At 31.4% G+C, this 18743-nt stretch overlaps 1 protein-coding gene across 2 annotated transcripts in view; it reads left to right on the top strand.

The window, feature by feature from the left end:
• The first annotated feature begins 681 nt into the window (after positions 1-681).
• The window catches only part of LOC118195241 (uncharacterized), a 62868-nt gene continuing 44806 nt past the window's right edge, over positions 682-18743 (top strand). For both annotated transcript variants that reach the window (XM_085818336.1, XM_035366502.2), the window contains exons 1-3: positions 682-838; positions 9847-9984; positions 18419-18525. In XM_085818336.1, coding sequence (XP_085674462.1) covers positions 775-838; positions 9847-9984; positions 18419-18525 — 309 coding nt within the window. In that variant the 5' untranslated portion in view covers positions 682-774. The remainder of the gene's footprint in view (positions 839-9846; positions 9985-18418; positions 18526-18743) is intronic.

Below are 18743 nucleotides of genomic sequence, written 5' to 3'. Positions count from 1 at the left end.
CAAAATGCCGGATTTATTCTCGTTATTCAACTCACACGTGAACTTCAATATTCCAAATTTTTGACTTAATTATAATTTCTCCTATCAATAAATAGAAGACGAATGGAATGAATGCAAGATACGCATACATGAGGTAAAAATTTTGAAGTAGAAAACGTTCTGCAGATCTAGGTATAAGTAAGGTTTTTCACAAGGGTTTGTAAATATTCTTCAGATTCGAAGTTTATTTTTGAGTGACATAGCAAATAAGAAGTAAATGTATAGGTACAGAAATAGTGATGGACAACTATTCTGCAAAATCTGAACGGTAATTATACAAAACTGATTATATTGCAATTCTCTATAAAGCGGTTAAAGCAAAGGAAATATGCCGGCAGTCTCCTCACATTCTTATGTGGGCATTTTATCTTCGCTCTTGCGTAGAATTTACAGTTTTAACTAAAAACCTTTTGTATTACCTAAGATCCAGGTACTTATTTAGTTTCAAGGTGCTTGCAAGTTTTTACTTACTTAGGGCTGAATTAAGGCTCTTCTAGATCTGCCTTAGGCTGAATCACGGAGTATAATGATATTATACTTTATACTCCGTGGGCTGAATGAAAGGGAAAGTGAAATCCTGAGTTTGCCATTACTATTTACTAAATTACAATTTTATTTAACTTCATGGCTGTACAGTACAACCAAAGAATGTTTGGTACAACAGTGACTTTGTTCAAATTCTTCACCTAATGGCAACACGCTGTTACCGGTGTATGTTGTGATTGTTAAATCAAGATGTCTGCTCCTTTAGATGGTAATCCGCACGTGTTTTTGGATGTCAAAATAGGTGAAGAAAGAGGTAATTTTATGAATTTAATTTTATATATGTACGTTAGGTGCACAGGTGCTCTCTTTTTACTGTAGACGTATATGTTCTCAGCTTATTTTTTTGGGGGGGGGAATGTGGGATGTGATTTAATAATAGTGAATATTAGAATTTTTTTCTTTTGTTTTAGAATTTAGACTACTGTTTAAACCGACTGAGATTTGGCTTGAAATGTTTCAGCTCAAGTGATTTTTTAATGCCGTATCTGATGGCGAAGAATAAATAACGTAGGAACTTCGTATCTTTTTAAAGCTGTAACTTTTAGTTGATTGCATAGCATCGTTTCAATATTTTCTGTAGTTTTTGAGAAATAATTATTGTCAATCAGAAACTTTTAATCATCCTATGAGGTAATATTAGTGTTTAAATTCATTTACCTCCTGTGAAAATGTCGACAGAGCTTTATATATTTGTGATTTTGTGTATAGATTTGTTCCCCCCCCCCCCGAAAAAAAAGAAGACTGCAATTTTAAGGTTTGATCCTAGTATCCGGTGCACACGGGATTTGGCTACTTTTGGCGATCCATTATAATTACATCAACATCTAGGAATAGGCTGATGATGGCAATTGCAATCTAAGCTTATAAGCTGAAATTCAAATGTGACTTTACTGTTGCAGTAATTGTGTAAACTAGCAGTATATGGATAAGCTGTCCCAAATTTATTTATCTCTAAATAAATAATAGCAAAAGTTATCGGTTAATCTTCGGATTATGGTAACTTGGCAATTTTTTGGCGACCAACCCTGCTACAGCAACCTGCTAGTTTTTTTTTTTTTGGATGCCATTTTGTTTTCACAAACTAAAGGCATTTTTTTTTTTTTTTTTTTTTTTTTTTACTCAAAATTTTTTTCCAACAATCTGCTAGCCGAATTACGCTTGTACTTGAACTTTTATGGAACAAAAGTGCTTAATCATGATGAAGATTAGGTGTGAAATTGGGAGAAAGTGCAGAATCGCCAACTGCTTGCCGCGTTTTTAAGAATTTCACATACACGGTCTCATCCATGTACACTTCGACCTATTTTCACTTAAAAAAACATCACAGAATTGCACAAAAATGGCATTGCTCACACTTTTGACTTTATTCATGTACACTGCTAAAGTCCTAGTTAGTAACCTTTATCGCCTTACCAAAATGTTGCCAAACTACCTGTTACCATATTCCAAAGATTAGCCAAGTTATCTTGAAAGAAAAATCAATTTTCCAGCTGTCACAAATCGGGCCTTTTTTGTTACACATTGTTATGCAATCTTTCAGTAGCTCCATATAGAAAGCTTGATTAACAATCTGACCTGGTGGAATGAAATCCAAATGCATTATTTCTCTTCACATCAAGAAAACAAATTGATGCTAACCTTCACTTGATTTACTTTCTTTGGATGAGGTGACAATGGCATATTCCAATGGCTTGATTGATGTTTAGTTTTAATGTCATAAAAATAACATCATGTCTTGTCACCAGTCAGCCAGAAATGACCATAGAATGAAAGTCTGGGTTCCTTAGGAGCTGTTCTTTTAAAGCACGGCATGTTTCCACTTGGTGATCTTTTTACTGGTTTGTCAAAATTTAAGACTCAAATTTCTCAGCAACATTTCTGATTCTTAAATCTTCTGTCAAAATTCGCTGAAGAAAGCTCCAGAATAGTTCAGATAAGCTCCTCTGCTCATCAGTGATCCATCGTCAGTCTTCTAGCACAAATACATGCTTTATTTGGCATTTTTGACTGTTTATGAAGTTGACAAATGTTCTGAATGAGATTTGTCATGAATAGGCATTCCTCCTGTTTTGAACCAAGAAAACATCTTGTATACTTGAGTTTTCCTTGTAGCATTGTTTCAATAAGCAGTGTTTAAAATTTCCAACAGCTTCTGCAGCATTTTTTTCTGAATTTCATTGCTGCTTGCTGTTCACTTTAATCCGCTATTGCAAAACAAGAGCAATTGAAACTGCTTTTATGAAGGAAAAAAAGGTAAAAATATATTTACGGGTGCCCTTGATGATTTTTGGCAGTACATGGACACCGAGTTTGCGCAGTTTTTTTACCGCCACTACGCAAAGCCAAAATAACAAGTCAAAGAATTGCACAAACTCTGCATCCATGTACATATTGACCTATTTTTACTTAAAAAAGAATCGGAGAATTGCACAAACTCAGCATTGCGCACTCCCTTGACTTTGTCCATGTACACATCAATCTGGTTTCATTTAAAAAGTCAAAGGAGCAGCCAGTTCTCTACCCCAGAGCCAAACAAAAAATATATAACCTCAATAAACTACATTTTAAATCCAACAATGAAATAACATAAAAAAGGAAATTCATTTTGGCACTACACAAAGGAAATATTAACTTACTTTATTTAGAAATTTTCTTGTCTTCAGTTAAACAACATTCCTTAACAGCATTCAAAAACTTCCCAAAATTATCTGAACTAGAATCTATATATTGGCATTGCCACATAAATTCACAAAATATTTTTGTTGGCTGCTCCTTTGACTTTTTAAGTGAAAACGGATCAATATGTACAGTTTGTGCAATTCTTTGATTTTTTTTTTAAGTGAAAATAGGTTGATGTGTAGATGGATACGGAGTTTGTGCAGCTCTTTGACATATTATTTTGGCTTTATGTAGTGGCGATTTTTGGCACAAGAAGCCAAAAAGTTTAACTACACAAAGCCAAAATAACAAGTCAAAGAATTGCACAAACTCGGTATCCATGTACTGCCAAAAATCATCAATTTTTGCCAAGGGGCACTTGTAAATATACTTTTACCTAAAGTAGATTGATTCCAGCCAATTTCCGCGATCATTGAAGAAACTTACCAATCCTGCTGAGAATACAATTAAAATCTTATATTTATTGGGCAGAGTGGATTAGTTCCGGTCGACCAACATTTACAAAGGGAGGCAACATTAAAAAGCCCGATATTACATTAATTGCTCAGTGGGTTAAAGATGCTTGGAATGAAATACCCTCTGAAATGATTATAAAATCATTTAAAAAATGTTGTATTAGCAACGAACTAGACGGCACGGAAGATGATGCTGTTTTTGAAAGTGAAAATGACGGCGAAGGCTCTAGTAGTGATTATAACAATACAGAGTTCGAGACTGAAAATATGTATGATGATGAGCCAATGACGACAGAAGAGTTCTATGAAATGTTTAGTGAATCTGACCATGAATCGGACGTTGAAGGATTTTGATTTTCTTTATTTACTAAGGTATTTTTTATCGTATATTTACTTTTTTTCTCAGATGATTTTGAATAAATGTAGTACTTAAAAAAAAATTTTCGAAGTTTCACGATCGATTTCAAAAGAGGGGGTCGACTTATACGCTGGTTTCTTATTTTCTACGAATTTTTTATGTCGAAGTGGGGGGATCGACTTATACGCGGGTATATACAGTAATTTATTGTAATATAGTTTAATTGTGAATATGCCTTATATTTCTGTGTGTAAGCTAAGAATGTTTGGAATAAATTACTGCGCTCAACCTTATATTTAGATCCGCTAATCTTGCAAAAAGTGTAGGCACTTTTTCGTTAAACAGGTGCGAGTGCTAAATTTCGAAATATTGCACTTTCATATTTCTTTAGTTGTATTTATGAAAAGTATTATTTTATTTTGAAATTGTTTGCAATGCAATTTTGTTGCGACATTGTTAAAACAAAAGAAACTGATGTTAGCAAAATTTGCACTCTCCTTTCTCCATTCTCTAACTCATTTTTCATTTATGGAGAAATGCCGAGCTGCCATTTTGTTATTAGGATTTACAGCAAAAGTAGCGTCTGTAATTTGAAATTTCCCATATAAAAATTTCTTTTCTGTTCACCTTTCAGACAGAATTAAAATAGGACAGCAAATAAGACTAGCGTAGATCGTATAGAGCAGAGGAATGGAATAAGTGTGCTGGCTTCAGATAGGGTTACCAGAGTTAAAAATATTGTCTTCGGAGTCTGACATTTTACTTTACACCGTTTTGGAGAATACTATTCCACTGGTTTTACCTGCTTAGCAACATTTCATTGTTAAGGTGACATGTTTGAATTGTGCAGGGTATTTTTTTCATTCCAGCTTATACATGGGTTTTGAATTTTGGGTAATTTTTTTTTTTTTTTTGAAAAAAGCACTCCCATCTTATATTAAAAAATATATAGCATGTCTAAAATATGAAGGGAAAAATTGAGAACACATGAAAGGATGCATCTGATTTCCTAAAAGGGGGAAAAAAATTTTAAAAAATTTTAGCCAAAAAAAAATTGTTATCAGTTACAAAATTCTTGAATGATGTGCTGTTCATGACTGCAGTCATAATATTAGCTAAGATTTTTTTTTTTTTTATCATTTTCTGTAATTTGAAAAGATTTCCCAATTTCCCATTTTTTAAAAAATACGTATTATAAAAGTATTTTATTTGTTTTGGCATATTTTAATTGATAATTTTTCATTCTTGCATTAGGTTAATATTTAAGCAATGTGTTTTTGATACATTTATATCACTTTGAAATTAAAGATGGGCATTTCATTTACCTTTCTTTTTCTTTCTTTCTTTCTTTCTTTTTTTTTTTTTTTTTTTCTTTTTTTTTTTTTTTAAGTTTATACTACTAGGAGATCCAGAAGTAACAGAAAAAGTAAAAATTCAGCAATTCAAGAAGTATAGATGTGGTTTTTGTATAAGTGCACAGAAAGACATGACAGTTTTTTAATAGCAAAAAAGACTACTTCCAAAAAAAATTTTCATTTGAAGTCGTAAATGCATAGCTGTCAGCTTACCTCATTGATCATTTAAAAAAAGTTATTTGCCATCATATGAGAGGAATTACAGTTGAAAGATATTTGATGCTGTGCAAAGTTACATGCAACACTCAAGTGTTATTCTCATGAATGACAATTATCACATTGGGCATTATAATCCTTGCTGCATTGCAATCTAGGTGTGCCATTAAACAAGCTTCTGATATAGTGAAGCACCACATGCCAAAAATGGAACTATTCTGGCAATAAAATCTTTCATTATGAGAAAAAAGTCCCATGCCTTTCTATGAGAACTACATAATGTTTCTCTTTACTTTTCAAATTACTGAATTGTTACACATTCAATATGTTGGAAATAACATCATGATTTAAAAACAAATATTAAAGAAATGCATAAGCCTGTGGTTTTTTTTTAATGAATCGTGAATGTAAATAAATATTAATTAAATGCACATAAGCTGATTGAAATTTTTTTTTAGATTCTCATATTCAATTTATTAAAAAATTGCACATCGTGCGTTGACACCATTTGGAGGCATCCATGATGCAAATGATGCCTTTTAACATGCTGTGATCCTATCACACATGCATTTGGCGGGATCCGATGATATCCCATGCACTCCCGGCACTGCATGCTCTATAGAGGCATACACAGTAATCTTTCTTTTCAAATGGCATAGTCATTACAACAATGGCACTTTTATTTGAACGATTCTTATATTGCAAAAATTCGGGAAGCTGTTTAGATACAAGAATGCTGAAAATACCATCTACTGAAGCTCCAGCTGTTAGCTTGGTTATTGCTAGAAACTTCTATCAGGATTTATATTTTATGCTGCTGTTTCTAATGGCAGTGAAGGTTTTTAACGTAGAATAGCTCCATTATGTAGATGGAAATTTACTTCTGTACCTTTATGTAGCACATATTGGGAAACTCAGATTTTCTATGTTGTCAAAACTGAACTCAGAAAATATATTTTGAATTATCATAATATCAGAGTTACAAAACAGTATATTAAATACAGAAAATCTAAAATGGAGCTAATTTACCTGTACTCCATAGCAGGTAGTTTAGCTCCATTTTACATTTTCATATCATATGATTAAATTTTTTACACAATTGTCAATATACAAAAGCCTTTTTTTATATAAATATAATAATATTTAAAAGATGTTGATCATCCGTATGGTATTACCCTCTGAGCGCCATGACCGCTTTTATCCTGCCTAGAGATTTTTTGTCACTTGGCATATATTAGCTTATATTTTAAGATATTTTGCATTCTTACTTTCTTTGATGTTATCTTAATGAATGTAAGTTTATGCAAAAAAAGTCAGAGAACTGTGCAAACTCATCATTGTGCATTTTTTATTCTTCCCTTCTAGACAGCAATCTGTTTTCATTACAAAAAATATCAAGGAATATCACAAATTTGGCATTCCATATGAATTTGACATTGCACACACTGTTATTCTCCCCAAACAGCAATCTGTTTTCTGGAAAAAGAAAAAAAAATCAGATTTGTGCAAATTTGCTATCGCAAACAAACTTGGTATTATGCTTCAGTCATAGTAAATGCACATTTCTTGGAGGTGATTATAAATCACAAAACTTCACTGATGTACATTCATTTGTCAAAAATAAATGAAGCAACTAGCTATTTTAAAGAGATACGGTAATCTTCAAATCAATTTCTAATCCATATTCTAACACTTTGCTTACAATTTTTTACATTACATTTCCATAAAATTCTGTCGTTTTAAAAGTACAGTTTAATGGAATGTGAGTTTTGCGCTCTCTTCTTTATATGCTTCATATAAAGAAGGCCTATTACATGCCAAGGTTGTCTCTCCAAGTGTCTTCCACCTGATGCCATTTGATGCAATAACCTTTCATTGGTTAACTCCAATTAACCTTAAATCCTCCTCGACATCATCTATCCATCTAGTGGGTAGTCTTCATCTTACTCCCTCAGTTCTCGCAAAGGTTATCTTTTTGGTTGGAAGTGCATCATTATATATAGACATGACCCAGCCATTTAATACGAGATGCCTTTACGATTTTCACAATATCAGTTTCACCATATTTCTTGTATTTTCCATATAGTTCATGATTATGGAGAATCCTCCACATGCCATTTTGTTGTACCGGGCCAAAGATCGTAGGAATTTTTCTTTCAAAAGTTGATATTGGTTCTTTCTCTGCTTTGTTAAGTATCCGACATTTTCTTCCGTAAAGGGCAACAGGCCTTATCAAAGTTTTATATAAATTTAATTTAGTTTTTATGTTGATTAGTTTAGATTTAAGTTGTTTTCTAAACCCATAGTAACATCTATTAGCCATAAATATTCTGTTTTTTTATTTCAATTTTTATATCATTGCAACTTGTGATCAATGTGCCTAGCTATTTAAATTGTTTTACGGTTTCAGAGGTGTGATTGTTTATCTTCAAGGGGGGATAACTCAACAGTTTTATTAAATGCAATCATAAGTTTAGTTTTTGTCTTCATTAATGATTAGGCCCATCTTCCTTGCTGCATTTTCAAGAGAGACAAATGCTTCGACTACAGCTTGTTTTGATTACCCTCCGATATCAATATTATCAGCAAAAGCTAGCAGTTGAATGATTCTGTGCAAGATGGTTTCACTTGTGCTTATTCCAGAGTGTCTTATGGCCTTTTCTAGATCTATATTTAACAACAGGCAAGATAGTGAATCTCTCTGTCTTAATCCTTTCTCAGTATAAAATTGTTCTGAAAGATATGTTGAAATTTTTATTCAACATATCACTTTTTTAAGAGTCATCCTTGTGAGGCTTGTGAGTTTCTTCAGGTTATTAAATTCCAACATCACTTCAAGTAGTATTTCTCTGTTAATACTGTCATAGGCAATTTTAAAGTCAATGAACAGGTGGTAGGTGTTGATGTTATATTTAGTTCTTTTTAAGATTTGTCTAATGGAATGCTATTAATCAGTTGTTGTTTTTCCCTTCTGGAATCCACACTGGTAATTCCCAGTAATGTTAGAAGTATATGTCAGCAATTGTTTATACAAGGTAATGGAGAAGATTTTATATGCTTCAGTAAGGTAATTCATCTGTAATTGCAACATTCTAGCTTGTCGCCTTTTTTATAAATAGGACAAAAAAATCCTTATTCAGTGGGCATTTGTTCCTGTGTCCATATACAACAAATTAGATAATGGATTACTTTATTTAAATTTGTTTCATTGATATTTAAAACCTCCGCCTTGATGCCATACAGTCCAGCTGATTTATTATTATTTAACTTTTTGACTGCCAGTTCAACATCATATAGCGTTAGTGGATTATGTTCTATAACCTCGTGTTCACAGCTCATAGTGGTTAGCATGTTATAAGCAGTTATTTCCTGTTCTCTATCTCTACCCAAAAGCAGACTCTTAAAATACTCACGGCAGCAAACCAGAACCTAATCCATGTCTCCAATTTTTGTTCTTTGTGATTTCTCCAATTTTTGTTCCCTACAAGTTCCAAGATTAAAATCAGCTCTGATATTATTTATCTTCTGATGAAATTTCCTAGCTTCTTTTTATGGTTTCAGATTTTCAATATATCTGTAAACTTGATCCAGGTACGATTGCTTTTTTTTGCATTATCTGCTGTTAGACAAAATGCTGAATTTCTGAAGAAATGCAATGCTTTCTTTTTCATCAACCAACAAACACCACATTTCCATTATAATTGTTAAAATAATAATAATAATAATAATAATAATACTCAATGCAAAAACGAATGCTAATCAGAAAAATGAGCATCAAATTTGGAAAGTGGAAATCCGTATGTTCAGAATTTTTCGTCAACCAACAAACACCACATTTCCATTATAATTGTTAAAATAAAATAATAATAATAATAATAAATTACTCAATGCAAAAACGAGTGCTAATCAGAAAAATGAGCATCAAATTTGGAAAGTGGAAATCCGTATGTTCATCAAATTTGGAAAGAGCATATCCGCTGTGTGCAGAGGCATACCTAGCTTGTCACGTAATTGCATATTGTGACATCATGGGTTACAAAATGACTATTTTTTGACAGTGCATTACTTCTTGAATACTTTTTTGGGGTAGGATTTCAGATAATCAGAAAGACCCATATTTTAAAAAAAAATAATTTTAGTTTAATGTAAAGTGCACATTATTTGCAATAATATCTAATTGTTCATTTTTTGTATATAGTTGGCCGAATTGTTGTAGAATTATTTAAGGATCTTGTTCCCAAGACTGCTGAAAATTTCCGAGCACTATGCACTGGCGAGAAAGGTGTAGGAAGATTTGGGAGGCCTTTACATTACAAAGGTGCTCCTTTTCACCGACGTAAGTTTATTTTTTTGCTTCTTATGCATGGAAGTATATTTTTACATTTATAAAAGCTATCAATTTATGTAAAGAATCTATAAGGTGATTCTGCAATTTTCTATAATAACTGTAAAATTTTCTGTTTTAAAACTGCTTTTCATTTAAAAATTTTGCAGAATGAACAGCATTTTAGGTGAGGTAAAAGTGCTAAAACTTATAGTAACATTAATGAAAAATATATTTTATGAAATGCCTTTGCTTTTCTAATTCTTAATCTATTTGAATATCTTACCATATTTCTTATAGAATATTATTAATGCTTTCCCTCCCCAAAAATACACTAGTTATGAGTTCTGATCAAAATGCATGCAAATTTGTGACATTTTCTGTTGTAATACTCCCTTTCAAAAATGACTACTATAGCAAATAAGGGAATTGTGGAAGTACATTTGTAGGTACAGTAATTTACTCATCAGTTAAAATTTGGAAAGTTTTACAATATTAATTGTACACTGCACAAATTTAAATGGGACAGTTCTATATATCCCGTTCTACTGGGCCGATTGACAAAATTCAACTTTTGTTTTTCATGTCTTGAAAACGTGACTTAGGATATGTAATTGATTTATATATAGCATTGTTCTAATAAAGGTATGTTGGCACAAAATCGGACTTTTTCTGAAATAACATACCAATTTTTTTTCCATATTTCAATTCTACAACTCAGATTAAGCCAAACTACCAAGTTTTGTAAAATCCGCACTAGTAGTTTTTAAAAAATTAGCTCTCAAAATTTAGCTCCTCAATATTAATTGAGTTTGGTATTTATTTATTAATCTCTCTTTTTGTATTAAACTCATTTGATTCTTCCTTTCACATTTTGAAATTCGGATTCATTCCAAATAAAATTCACCCTTTTTTTATGATTTATTTTTAAATAATTTTTACTATCATCTTAAAGTAGACTTATTTCTAAGCATACCTGCAAAAAATTACAATTTTTTATTCAAAATTCCGAAAATATACATGAATTTATATATATAGGCGCGTTTTGAAATTTGACATGTTTGTTGAAAGCGATAAAACATCAAATGTGGTTTAGACACTTTAGTAAAATTATTTGAACATAAGAACGATATGCCTTTTTTTCTGCTCATGCACAATGTAAAAAGGTAGGAACAAGGTGCCTTTTTTTCCACTCCCGCATAATGGAAGGGAAAGGAAAATTGGTTGCCATATATTAAGAAGTGCACCAAATGAATTATTCTTAGCACAAACTAAAAAAAACATTGTGGCAACATAAATTTTTGAATTTCTCCATAAATTTTGCACCAAATTTTACAAAATTTAATATCTAGGTATAATTTGAGTCATAGAATCGCAATATGGAAAATTTGGTATGTTATTTCAGATAAACTCTGATTTTTGTGTCAAAATAGCTGTGTTAGAACAATGCTATATATAAATCTAATATGTATCCTAAGTTGCACTTAGGATACATATTAGATTATATTAGATTAGATTCGAGACATGAAAAACGCAATTTGAACTTTGTCAATCGGCCCAGTAGAACAGGAAATAAAGAACTGTCTCTTTTTTTGGGGGGGTTGCAGTGTACAGTGGGTAACTAAAGTATTTTATTCCTTAATACAGTCAAAAGTCGTTAATTCGGACACCCATAATCCGGAATGATCTATAATCCGGACCTCAAAGCTAAAATCTTTCTGCGCATGCGCCGCGTTGACGCATGCTCATAGGCGTTTTACGCGTGCGCGTAAGACATTTACGTATGCGCAAGCGTAGAATACATTTTCACGTGCGCATTTAATGTATAACGGACGGTATAAGCTAAAATTATCTAATTATCTATTTCAGTTAATGTTGCAGATTGTGTTGTTCCTTAATCTTCGAATTGTATCCGGCTTATTATTTTTTGCAGACTGTTAGAGCAATTTTATAAAAGTAAGCTTGAACTTTCGATTATGGCAAATAGAATTTCCGATGCTGGAGCTACCAAAGGATCTACTAAGCGAAAGGATATTTCGATGTCCATCAAACAAAAAGTGGAATTGCTGCAAAAAATGGATAAAGGCATATCTTTTGTTTCTCTAACCGTTCCGAAATCTGTTTATCAATTTCACGCTGCTCTGCAGGGAGGGGGCAAACGTCGCGGCACGCAATGAACTGGAAGTTGATCTGTCAGCACCATCCTTATCTTCAGGGCAGATGTTTTTATTTTATTCCGCTTATAATTCCTTACTAAATGTATTATTTCATCTCGATGTAGTCCATCTTTGATATGATTTAAATAAAATTCCTTGTCATTATAAATATAAGGAATACACATCAAATAGTTTTCTGGTTGCAATTTTCTAATTTCGACTATGCGTAATGTATGTTTTATGCATACGCATGTTGAAAGAAATGTTTAATAAAGTAAACAAATAAATATTAAGATTTTTTTTGTAAATTTTGATACCCTTTAGATCATAATTGCTCTTTATTTCATAAATTACAGGTTCATATTTTTAATTTTATAATTTCTGCATGCCATCTTACCAGATTTAAACTGATGATCTATAATCCGGAAAAACCAATAATCCAGAATCACCGAAGTCCCGGTGAGTCCAGATTAAAGACTTTTGACTGTACTGTGACGAATAAAAATGAAATCAATTGATTACTAGAAAGCGGATGCACAGACCACATTATAAACAGTGATGAATATTTCAAAGAGCAAGTCACTTTGAAGGATCCTATTCAAGTGAAAGTCAGTGATGGAAGGATTTTGAAAGCTACAAAGGTTGGCAATATAATAGTTTCTTTTCTTGTATATAACTGAATCTATTGTAACATTGAAGAACGTATTTTATGTAAAAGAAATGAAAGCAAATATATTAAGTTATTCGAAGATTACTGATAATCATAAAATAGCTTCAAAAGAAAAGTTCTCTAAAATTTATGATGTCAATGGTTCATTAGTAGCAATAGCGAAGAAAGAAGAAAGATTAGATAAAGAGTTATATTAAAAATAGTAAAATATTTGCAAATTTGACCAACAGTAAGTTAACATTAAAGAAAAATTGCTCCGTTCACTTGGACATGTAAATTTTAAATATCTGGATATTATGTGCGAAGGTCAACTATTAGAAGGAATTCCTAAAGAAATAGAAACGGAATATATGAAGTGTGTCGTATGTATTGTAAATAAAATGCACAATTTATCATTCAAGAATAATAGAAGAAAAGCAGAAGATATTCTGGAGTTAATACATACAGACATAAATTGACCTCACAGAACAAGAGGATGTAATGGTGAGAAATACTTTGTGAGTTTTATTGATGATTATAGCAAGTTGGCAAAAGTTTATTGTATTGTATCAAATCTAAGGATCAAGTCTCTGATTGCTTAATTAAATATGCAAATGAAATTCAAAATTTAACAGGGAAGATGATCAAAGAACTAAAATGTGATAATGGGAGTGAATATATGAATAGCAAGATATACAAATTTGCAAGAGAAAAAGGTATTATCATAAAGTCATGCCCGCCATATATACATTAATTAAACGGTACTGTTGAGCGTTACAACAGAACTGTAATGGATATGGCAAGATGTCTTTTAGCTGAAGCAAAGTTGACAGACGCTACTGGCCAGAAGTGATTAAAGCTGCTCCTTATTTGAAGAACAAGACATTAATAAATACTGTTGTAAAGAAGACACATTATGAAATATTTTTTAATGGGAAACCATCTGCAAATGAATCGAAATTACATGGAAGTAGAGTGTATGTAAGAATACCAGAAGAAAAGAGAAAGTCTAAGTGGGATAAAAGTTCTGAATTTGGAATTTTACTGGGATATACAGAAGTTGGATATAGAGTTTTGATGAATAACAAAATAATAGTTGCCAGGCATGTTGACATCATTGAAGAAGACATAATGTGTGTAGGTTGTGATGAAGATGAGAATGATGATACAAATAAGAATGAACCCCAAGAAGTGTTATATGAATCGAGTAATTATAACTCCAAGGACAGTGTGATAAAAGAAGATGAAACAAAAAGTGGTTTGAGACCAAGAAGGCAAATCAAACCACCAGTTCGATTTCATGAAGAATTCGGATACTACTGTGTTAGTGCAAATTTTTGTGATGCTTAAGTTCCAGGTAACTTTGAGGAGGCGACAACATGCAATGAGGCTGGACATTGGAAAGAGGCAGTGAAATAAACAGTCTTGTTAAAAACGACACTTGGACACTAGTGACTAAACCAGAGGATAAAGCAATTCTAGATGTGAAGTGGGTATTCAAAAGAAAACCAGGTAATGTTTTTAAAGCTAGATTAGTGGTTTGAGGTTTTCAGCAAAAAGATAGTATTGAGGATGCTTACTCCCCTGTCATTAAGATGCAAACCTTAAAATTGTTACTTTCATATTCTTGCAGTATAATTTAACTATTCATGAAATGGATATTGAGACTGCTTTTTTAAATGGTTATGTTGTATCTGAGTTTTATTTTAAACAACTACAAGGCTATAATGATAATTTGAACAGAGTGTATAAATTAAAGAAAGCACTATATGGGTTGAAAGAAAGCCCTCATGCTTGGTATGAGTGTTTTAATGAGTATATTGAGAGTCTAGGATTTCATAGAAGTAAATATGATTATTGTCTTTATGTAAAATCTGAAAATGATGTATTTGTATATATTCTTTTATTTGTTGATAATTTGTTAATATGTTGGAAAGATACTCAGGTAGTTAATGATATTAAGGCACAACTACATAATAAATTTGAAACGAAGGATTTAAATAAAGTAAAAAGCTACACTGGAATTGATATTGAAAATGATAATGAGAAAAGTAATATCTTAACATTCAGGAAAATTATATTGAATCTTTAGCTAAACTGTATGGTATGGAAAATTCAAAGCTTTGTGATACACCAATGGAGATTAATCTTAAACTAAGCCAATCTAATTTAAATCAAAATGTTAAATATAGAAATCTAATAGGAGCACTCTTGTATATTAGTCATGGTACTAGACAAGACATATCTTTCATCATAAATTATCTAAGTAGATTTCAAAATTCTTACAAATTGAGACACATTTCAAATATACTTTGAGAGTTTTAAAGTAGTTGTACTTAACAAAACATCTAAAATTAACCTATAGTAAAAATTCTTAAAACTGATATTATGAATTGTTATGTTGATGCTGATTGGGCAGGCGATATTGTTGACAGAAAATCAACTACTGGGTTTGTTATTATTTGGTAATCCAATTTATTGGAAATCCAAAAGGCAAAGTTGTGTGACAAACTCTTCCACTTTTGCTGAGTATATTGCTCTATCTGGGCCATTGCTAGTTATGGGAACTTCACTAAAAATTCAATACACATAGAAGTTCAATATCATTATGTACATGAAAATGCTCAAAATGGAGTAATTGAAATTTTATAAAGATTGATTCAGAATCAAATATTACAGATATCTTTGCTAAGTCTTTAGGAAAGATTAAATTTATGAAATTCAGAGGTTTGAAATTTAAATAAATTTTGTATACTGTTTATTTAAATGATGTTTATTTAAATATTTTTGCTTGAGATGAAATAGATTTTGATAATGTCCTTATGTAAACTAAATTGTATTTAACTTTGATTTTAACATTTAAGTTAATGAAAGAAACATTTTTTGAAATAATTTGTGTCAAGTGTTGAATGTTATTGTTTATATCTGTGCTTAATTGTAAATGGTAAAGATGAAAAGGTTGCTTATATCTATGTTTATTTGTAATTAGTAAATATAAATATAAGGAGGCATGTTAGTTAGGTAAATTTATCTTTACCATGTTGTTCTTTAATGCGTGCAAGCTTTTGATGTTAGTGTAATGTTGTGCACGTGTTGTTAAGTTTAAATAAAAAATGGGAAAAGATACGTTTCTTAATTTTTGACTTGCTTCTTGATATGATATCGGTTTATTTAACCATTACATAGTTCCGGACTGTCCCAAAAATGGCTATAAGTAAACCTTCATTTACCCACCAGTCAATTAATGCACTTTTCTCCTTTCGTTCCAAATCGTACAGAAACTTCAAATTAAGCTTACTACATTCAGGCATTGTACCGTCTAAACCATGAAACAAGCAATGCACTTCCTAAGCAACACACACCACAAAAGCCCTTGCAAAATATCCCATGACTCAAAATTTCCCGGAATAGTGCAAACAATTGCATCATAATACGGTTTCTATAACATTCAACTACTCAGGTTATCATAAATTATACAACTATACTATGTCAGTACTGCTTGATAACATTCAGCCAATAAAATAAAACATGCAGATGGACTTGCAGTGTTTATAAGTTAATGCCGATTACGTTTGAAAAGATTAATTCCTGCAGTCAAAAGTCTTTAATCCGGACTTGTCGGGACTTCGACGATTCCAAATTATCGCTTTTTCCGGATTATAGATCATCAGTTTAAATCTGGTAAGATGGCATGCAGAAATTATAAAATTAAAAATATGAAACCGTAATTTATGAAATAAAGAGCAATTATGATCTACAGGGTATCAAAATTTACAAAAAAAGAAGCTTAATATTTATTTATTTACTTTATTAAACATTTCTTTCAACATGCGCATGCGTACCTTATGCATAGCCGAAATTAGAAAATTGCAACCAGAAAACTATTTGATGTGTATTCGTTATATTTAAAATGACGAGGAATTTGATTTAAATCATATCAAAGATGGACTACATCAAGATGAAATACTACATTTAGTAAGGAATTATAAGCCAAATAAAATAAAAACATCTGCCCTGATGATAAGGATAGTACTGACAGATCAACTTCCAGTTCATTGCGTGCCACGGCATTCCCCCCCCCCTCCCTGCAGAGCAGCGTGAAATTGATAAACAGATTTTGTAATGGTTAGAGAAACAAAAGATATGCCTTTATCCATTTTTACATCGAAATATCCTTTCGCTTTGTAGATCCTTTGGTAGCTCCAGCATCGGAAATTCTATTTGCCATAATCAAAAGTTCAAGCTTACTTTTATAAAATTGCTCTAAATTGCAAAAAATAATAAGCCGGATCCAATTAGAAGATTAAGGAACAATGCAATCTTCAACATTAACTGAAATAGATAATTAGATAATTTTAGCTTATCTTATACCGTACGTTATACATTAAACACGCATGCGTAGAAGTATTATGCACATGCGTAAACGCATTAGCACCAATTATGGGTAAGCAAGATGTACAAAATACTTATAACATCAGAGCTTAATGCGTTTACACATGCGCAGAAAGTTTGTAGCTTTGAGGTCCGATTATGGACGTCCGGATTAAAGACTTTTGGCTGTATTTGCTACAGTGTACATTTATTTTCGCAAAAATGTCTTTGCATGCACATTCATGATCATGGAATGTTTTATATATATGCTTCAGTAATATGGCAGCATAAATCCAGGAAATTGTTAGATAATTGTCCTTTGTGGTCTTTTATATAACTCCAGAAGAAGAAATGTTTTGAAGGAATATCTGTTGAACGTAGAGCTATTTAACAATGCCACCATAATCCATTTTCCATATGTATCTGTGTTTTGGATTTGAGGTCGTGCTTTTGCAGAAAATTATTTTGTAGATATAAAAACATACTCTGTATATTTAAAAATTGGATATTTTAGCTGTAAAGAGATTATTTATTACACAATTACACATTATCTTTTATATTATTAATTCATATACTCTGTAGCTTAGAAATTGACTTGGTCTAATATCTGTTGTAGTTTTTGAAGTAGAATTACCAATACATTCTGAGTATTGTAGGTGAAGAGTATTGTAGCTAATCTGACTTTGTAGTGTATTTTTTGAATGTAGCTGTCTATATTTATCAATTATTTTGAGAAGATGGTCTCATTAGAAAAGCAAATGTGTAATTTTTCTTTTTTTTTTTTTTTTTTTTTTTTTTTTGACTGTAAAAACTGTTTACTATTAAAGCTAAAGCTATTGGAAGAATGTCTGCAGTTATTTTCTGCAGAATGGTCTTCAAGAGATTTTACCTTAAGGTGAGATTATAAATTGTAAAGATATAAATTGTGAAGTTGAACTTTCTATTAGCAAGCATTCACAGGGCCAAGGCTTTTGTTTGTAATTGTGATGTATGTACAAAATAGAGTGCATTTATCTCCTACTTTGAACTTCCAAGCACTGATATATTGTCTATTTATGAAGTGTCCATTGCAGTGAATATCCATTAACAGAGGTTCAGCTTCATATATGCTTGTGGTATATAAGCACATTTTAAAAAAAGTATTTAGGTATATCACAGAATAAGGCATTTGAATGCCCTAAATATGTATGTGAATATATTTTTATTGAAAGAATTGAGTGTAAATGTTAACATCTGTAAAAATTCTAATATTTTGAAAATTATTTAACAGTCATCCGTCGGTTTATGGTCCAAGGTGGAGACTTCATAGTAGGTGATGGTCGAGGCAGTGAAAGTATATATGGTGACAGTTTTGAAGATGAGGGCTTTGCTTTAAAGGTAATATCTTCAATATGTTATTAAATAGTTCAGGTTTTCTAATCTTATGTTTTAAGGCAACTTTTTCAATTATCTATATGTTACAAATTATATGTAACTGCAATAATGTCATAAATATTTAATTATTTTTATTCAATAAATGGTCAGAACAACAATTATTAATTTGTTACCAAGTTACAAAGAAATTTATTATAAGGTTGTGCTATTCAAAATCTATA

Source organism: Stegodyphus dumicola, chromosome 6 (genome assembly GCF_044657685.1).
Source record: "Stegodyphus dumicola isolate Sdum_Otavi_A_Nest chromosome 6, ASM4465768v1".
NCBI classification, from domain to species: Eukaryota; Metazoa; Arthropoda; class Arachnida; order Araneae; family Eresidae; genus Stegodyphus; species Stegodyphus dumicola.
This window is presented reverse-complemented; position numbering and strand designations above follow the sequence as displayed.